Here is a 7,168-nt window from a genome sequence, read left to right as displayed (position 1 = left end):
CAAATGTTTCCTTTTGCTTTCAGTTGCTTTTAGGGGGGACTGATCACTTATCTACTAATAGGTATACACCAATTGAGTATTCTTTTATGAACAAACAGTGCTTACAGCCATTTTAGTGTTGCTGTGGCTAACTCCAAGAAGCAGTATCATTCCAAGAGTGTTGAGAGATTTGCAAAAGAGAAAGTTAACCCCCAAAACCATTATGCATTATCCACAGGGTGTGATTTCAGGCTCAGAATTGAGTGTCTCCCAAGGGATCCCCTTGGTGTCCAACAGTTACTATAAGTTTGACTTTTCCCCCCTCTGACCTCTCTTCTCCTCACTCATGACCCTGTGATTTGTAGGTATCCAACTGGTTTGGCAACAAACGAATCAGGTACAAGAAGAATATTGGCAAGTTTCAGGAAGAAGCCAACCTCTACGCTGCAAAGACAGCCGTGACAGCCGCACACGCAGTGGCCGCAGCTGTGCAGAACAACCAGACCAATTCGCCCACCACGCCAAATTCTGGTGCGTACTGGGCGCTCTCACTCCCTGCTCAGCCCAGGCAGCCTTAGGCCACAAAGCCCTGTCCCACAGGTCAGGAAGCAAGAGCCCTACTGAGGGCATGGTGGCTTTATAAAGGGAGAATTGTGTGAAAATGCAGGCTTGCTCCTGGGATGGGGAATGACTGAATGGCCAGAGCTGTAGAAACCTACTGTTACAGTGAGTTCACTCGCTGCTGGTAGGTTTTGGAACTTTCACACTTTGTAGTGGTTTTTAATTCAGCAGATTAGGCCAAGTGCCACCACTAATGATTACTTTAACTATATTGTTCTTATATCATTTTAAGGTCAATAGTGCCTGTCAAAGAATGAAATAGCAGAAGTGGGACATTTATCTGTTGCTGTGCAATGAGGCTAGAATGTTGGAGTGAAGTACAGTCCTGCTTTCTACCTAATGCGGCCACAGACTTGTCTGCTGCCCTTCTTAGCATTTCCTCAGCACCTGTGCTGGCTTGCTAGGGTTGGTGGGTGGTTAGCTATGAGGGATATGGGACTTAATACATGGGTGCAATATCTTGGCTCCTCATACCTAAACTTTATGTGACATTTGTGATGGAATTAGAAACATCTTAAAATTACAGGGAACTTGAGTGACAAAGTTGTGCAGCTGGTCCAAACAGATAGACTTGAGAAGCAATTCATATTATTAATATATATCTTTAAAAATTCAGAAATGGGGGAGTTTTCTGTTTGTTTTGTGGTCTTTCTCTCTCTCCCCCCCTGCCCCCGGGTTTTTAATGGAACATGAAAACAGATGGAAGTTAGGTAGAATTATGGCTTAAAACGAGCTTCAGAAAAATATTTCTTCTCTGGGTAGTTGTCCACCATGGAGTTAATGATGGTGAAGAGCATGTTTAATGACCAGATCCTGGAGATAAAATGGGATGGTGCCAGGCCAGCTACTAGGTGTTTTGCTGTTTATTTTGATTTTCTCTTTGTTTCTTATTGAGCTTCCCCATTGGTAGGACTCTCCTAGCTGTAACATGACTCGGGACCTAGCTCTTTGCCGTTACTCTCCATCCTCTTAGCCCGGAAATGCTTCATGTTGTGCAGACCTTTCCCTCCTGTGCCTGTCCTCCTTTCCCGCCTCTAGGTCTGTGAGGGTTGTGTGTAGCTCTCTGTTATTCAGCCACTTAACTCTTTCCTTTCCAGGTTCTTCTGGTTCTTTTAACCTCCCAAATTCTGGGGACATGTTCATGAACATGCAGAGTCTGAATGGGGATTCTTACCAAGGGTCCCAAGTCGGAGCCAATGTGCAATCACAGGTAGGAGAAATGCCCTGCCTGGGGCCTTTCTGTCAGGGTAGGGTTTGGGCTCAAAACTCCTTGCTCTCACCCCATGGAAGTGGCCTGCACATCTGTGCAGGACCTGGGCTGGGTGCTTCCAGACGCGACCCATCAGCCCCACATTTAATTTAACGAGAAGTCAAGCGAACAGCGACTTTTGATGATTCAAACTTGATCAACTTTGTGAATGCATTCGGCTCTGGCTTGAGCTCATGGAGAGGGGTTAGGGGCATCTTATTTTGTACCAAAATAGACCAGAAAAATTGTGTGTACCAGTGAGTGTATGATTTACAAATAGATTACTGTTTTATGTCTGTGTTTTTTTTAAGTCAGAATATAAAAACCTAAGTTCTTAAAATATATTCCAGGTTCAACATTTTTCTCATCCTATTGAGAACAGTTTTTATGCACATAGGTGTGTGTGCGTGTGCGTGTATATGTGTGTGTGTGAGAGAGATCAGTATACACATTTATAAGTAGATTTCACCCACAGCCACCACACACATTTGGTCGGTGTAGATGGAAAGTTTGCATTGCCATGAAGACATTACTGTTTCTGGCATAAAAGACGTGTGAGTTTAAACATGCAAAGAATGGTTGAAATTCTGCCAGTCAGGTTTGATTGATAATTTGTCTTTCATTGAAGATGCTAAACCCACGTGGCACACATAATTCAAATTGTTTCCTTTTGTAAGTGATGATGTTTTAATAGATTTGTGATGATGAATTTTGTTTCGTCTCACTTCTAGGTGGATACCCTCCGTCATGTTATCAATCAGACGGGAGGCTACAGTGATGGCCTTGGAGGAAATTCACTGTACAGTCCACATAATTTAAATGTGAGTACTCTGGGGGACCACATGTGAAGAGCTGTAGAAATAATGTCAGGTAAACGGCGACTAATAAATAAATTAATGGCCATTTGACTTGGCTTCTCATCTGTGGGCAGGTAGGGAAGGCAGCGTCTTCACTACCCTTTTATTTTATGAATTTAAACACTTTTTGCTTACATGCCCTTAGAAGTCCTCACAGATACCCAGAGTGCATCATCAATAGTGGCTAAAACACCTGTCCATCAAGGTGCCATCTCCTACTGCCTCTGCCGTGTGGGTCCAGGAAAAAGGTGAAGAACAGGTCATTTATCTGAGAATCAAGCAGCAGGAAAAATTCCCCCACACAGCTCAGGTGAAGGGGACAGCCTTGGAGGGCCCAAACGATCAACAAAGGCTGCACAAAGGATTCTGCTCTTCAGAGCAGTTTGCTGTGCTGTCAGCATGGAAGACACACTGCCTCTCAGGTTTTAATTATGGAGGAACTGATTTTAACTTTCGTAGCCAATTCAACTTAACATTCCCACCCCCCCCCCCCCCCCCCCCCCGACATGGATGGAAAATGGGGTGGGGGGTTGGGGAGGTGGGGGGGATTAGGTCATCAGGGTGGAGCTGGGATTCCAGACTTAGGGAGGAAATGAACCACCCAACACATGGTGGTAGAGTCAGGAAGAAAATGGACACAATTCTCCCTTTTTAGGGCCTTGACTTGCTATGAGAGTAAAATATTAATGATTTAAAAAGTGATTGAGGATGTTCAATTGTAACGGGGAAAAAGGACCATTAAATACTCAAATCTTTTACATTTGAAATGTCAAATCTTTCTTTTTGGGTTTATAAATAACTCATAATAACCCACAACAAACCATATAAAAAGCCTTTTAGTTGCATTTCTCCTTTTTCATTTAAGTGTTTTGAAATGCTTCAGAGAATGTGCGATATCCTTATCAACATGATAAAATATGAAACTGTGATTGCCTGCAGCGTTTTACAGACATGAATTCCATCTTCACTGATGAGGCTTGATAAGGCGCTGTTGTATAATACAGTGCATAATCTCAAACCACCAGAGTAAGGATTAATTTATTTTGAAAAAAAAAGAATGCTTGCTGACAACCTCTCCTCCAGCTGCCAGGCTGGGTAAAAATATTGTACATTTGTTGTTTATAAATTTGGATAAAAGAGGAATGATGTTTACTTCAGATGGAATGTCTTCAGACTTGTATCTGCATAAGAGTCTTTCTTTTTCTAAGTAGATTTTCATACCTGAGGGTGAAAACAGCTTACCTTTTAGATAGAGAAGAGGATTTCTTAGCGTCCACACAAATACACATAAGCATGTCAGCATCCGCCCTGCACTACTGAGGCTTTGAAATACACTGCTGACACTGTTTTTTTTCCTAACCTGAACTTGATATGCCTCAAACCTGAATATCCCTTTCCCTTTGGCTCTGGTCATCTCTGTGGGTGATCCTAGGGAGGAAAGGGAGTTCTCCAAGAACAGCGATCACGGGAGAAGGAAGAATTCCCAGCACACGGCTCATCTAGCAGCCAGCACCAGGCTGCACAGGGAATCTAGAGAGTTCTCAGAAGCCTGCTGACACAGGCCTAAAGGAAGACATTTTGGGTGGCCTCTCAGAAGTTGCAGACGGATGTGAGGGATGCAGGGAGACCGGGGAACTTCATGACCACACTGACATTGGTGTGGGAGGTCTGGACCTGGGGCAGCCTCGCATGAGGCCCCTCTGTGCCGCGGGCGCTGGGTGTCAGCCAGCTCGCCCTCGCCGTCTCTCCAAAAAGGCCTGCCCCGTCACTTCCACTCAGGGTTCCCCAACTCACAAGCCCAGCACCTCCCTCTTGACTGACATAAAAATATGTAGCGACAAGCGGTCTGCCACAGCAGAAATCTGATCAGACGTTGATTTCAGCAATTGCCTCGATAGGCCAAGACATGAGGCAAATTTGTTTCTGAGTACTGTTATTGCTGATGCAGACCTGAGGCAGGAAGGCCCAGTGGCCTGTGAAAAGCGGTAGCAACATCCCAGATAGGAGCTCCCGTTAGAGATAATTGGAATGCAGATTTGAATAGTGTGTGCTCCTCCACAGTTCATGCGTTTTCATTCTGGAGGATCCTATTTGGAGGGAAAGCCTGGCCTTCGTTTTCCCGGGATTATAGCAGCTGACTATCAGCCTGTGTGGAAAAGGGCGGGCAGTTCTTCTCGATGGAGACGGGGATTAAGCCAGGCTGAAGTTTGTACTCCGTGGACCCGAGGTCTTGCTGAGGCATTGCCCTGACTCCTCTACTGCTCCCTTCTTAAAAGATTTCTTTTCTAGTCACCTCCTCTTTACAAGCAAATCACAGGCTGAGGTTGGTGCCAGCTTCAGACTGGCAGAGCCCTCCCTCAGTGTGCTGATTTATTGCCAAGTCTTTACTTGGTGGGATGGATTTGTTTTACATGCATTTAATCCCACTTTAACACATGCTTCAAAGTGCTGCCAAAGTGGGTTTAGAAAATACATTCCGCTAATGCATCTTTGCTCTCATGTTGTCATCTGGTATTTTAAATCGGGGAGTAGAATTAATATGTAGACGTGCACCCGTTGAACTGTGTTTCTCCTTTCAGGCTAATGGAGGCTGGCAGGACGCAACAACTCCATCTTCTGTGACTTCTCCTACAGAAGGCCCAGGAAGTGTGCACTCTGATACCTCTAACTAATCTCTGGCAACACTTTCCCTGAGCTGACATGCCTCGCTAGTGCGTTCAGAGCAATAGGAGGAGAAGGAAAGCGGTTTTGTGGCCCACCATCTACAGCTTTACTGTAAAACCTTGTCTTATTAGAGAACTTGGTCATCTGTTTTTTAAAGAATCATAATCATTTGTATTTATACTTAAAAACACACAATGTTTAAAAAAAAAGCACTTTATCCAATTAGGCCAAGATTTAACATTGTTGACAGTCCTGTAGCTATTTTATCATAATTTATTATCAATATTTTACATTAATGGTTTCACAGTTGCCAAGTACTTTGGCCTTAAGGGTAAAAAAGTACAATGTATGCTAAACCTCAATGGTTAAAGCAGATGCAAAGACTCACCTCACCTAAATTGAACTTCTCGCGTGTTTCCATCGCAGACTTTGCTTGTCTCTTTCATATTGCTAAAGGAGTTGAATAAAGGAGCTGTTTGGCTATCTCTGTTAATGATGGTTGTGCTTAAGACTCTTCTTCATCACATTGTGTTGCGATCTCTTATGTTATAATTAGATCAGAGACTGGTGGCATCTTTTCTCTCTCTGAAAGCACCAGTGCCCAGAGTCTGCTTGGTAATTAAATTATGGATCCAGACTGTTCTGGGAGATGAAGGTACTTGCTGCTGATGGAGGTGAACATGAGATCCATCTGGGTTTTACGATGTGCGCTGGGTGCTGCACAGACTTGTCAAGGTTTGCTACGTCCTCTGGGCATTGACCAAGGCTCTGCTCTCTGGAGTGTTGTATATAGTGTAGCAAAAGAGTATTTATACATCTCACCAATCAAAACACAGCTTTATTACCTCATGCGAACTCATACAAACCAATAGAATTTCAACATGTTCTGTAGCTTAGAGTGCTCACTTACTACCTCTGAACAATACTCACGCTGTAGTTTGTCTCTTTCTTATCTTTTTGCATCTTGTAATTAACTCTTTGTTTCCCTTCATAAAATGTAATGTACATTGTAATCTTTTAAAAGAAAAATCAGGGTTGCATTTGCAACTTTTAAAAAACCGAGGGTGGAAACATTGGGTCTTTAACACAGAATCAGTAAAACTGTTGTAAATACTGAGAAACATTTTGAATGTTCTTCATCTTGTTACTAATTCATGCAAAAAAAAAAAAAAAGCGGCGACTAATTGTGATGCATTCGGATTTCAGTATTCAGTACTGTATATTTCACCCTGTGTGATGGGGCCCCTCTCCTTTCTCTCTTTTTGTATTGTATGCGATTCTGAAACTGATTGAGTCATGAAAATAATTTGTGGCGGTGATTCTAATGTATTAAAAGCGTTTTCGTGTTCCTTTCTAACTGGATTACACCCTGGATTGAAAAAGTCTTCCTCGTGGTAGTTATATGTAGTTTCAAACATGAATAAACTTTTTGCTTTCATGATTAAATGTTGATGCCATTTCTTACACCACCAATACAGGCCCAGGGGAGAGCCTGCCCAAGGCAGGCCTGGGTGCGGAGGTGTGTGGCCTGTGAGAGGGGGACTTTGAGGTAGAGGGTGGTGTTGGGAGGATGGAACAGCCCCTACCAACTGACAGCTCTGTGTGCAGGCTCCTGGCTAGTGGCCAGCCACTGTTCCCTGTCCTCCTGATCCTTGTGCTCTGAGCACGCCTCAAGGAATACTTGCATTTTCATAGATTAGGAAACTAAAGCTCATAGAGGCTAACTAAGCAAATGCCATCGGCCACACACCTCGGACAACAAGGGGCCATGTTTGAACCTGGGTGTCTACCCTTGGAG

The 7,168-nt window shown here is 43.7% G+C and overlaps 1 protein-coding gene across 2 annotated transcripts in view; it reads left to right on the top strand.

The window, feature by feature from the left end:
• The window catches only part of PBX3 (PBX homeobox 3), a 192,721-nt gene extending 185,905 nt beyond the window's left edge, over positions 1-6,816 (top strand). The window contains exons 6-9 of one of the 2 annotated variants that reach the window (XM_070430659.1): positions 345-510; positions 1,698-1,810; positions 2,581-2,670; positions 5,286-6,816. In XM_070430659.1, the coding sequence (XP_070286760.1) occupies positions 345-510; positions 1,698-1,810; positions 2,581-2,670; positions 5,286-5,378 (462 nt within the window). In that variant the 3' untranslated portion in view covers positions 5,379-6,816. The remainder of the gene's footprint in view (positions 1-344; positions 511-1,697; positions 1,811-2,580; positions 2,671-5,285) is intronic. The other variant, XM_070430661.1, reaches the window with a different exon arrangement.
• The last annotated feature ends 352 nt before the right edge of the window (positions 6,817-7,168 follow it).

The sequence above is a fragment of the Myotis yumanensis genome, unplaced genomic scaffold (genome assembly GCF_028538775.1).
Source record: "Myotis yumanensis isolate MYYU_CA2020_CCGP unplaced genomic scaffold, mMyoYum1.0.hap1 SCAF_12, whole genome shotgun sequence".
NCBI lineage: Eukaryota > Metazoa > Chordata > Mammalia > Chiroptera > Vespertilionidae > Myotis > Myotis yumanensis.
Note: the sequence above shows the minus strand (reverse complement) of the source record. Positions and strands in the feature narration are given on the sequence as shown.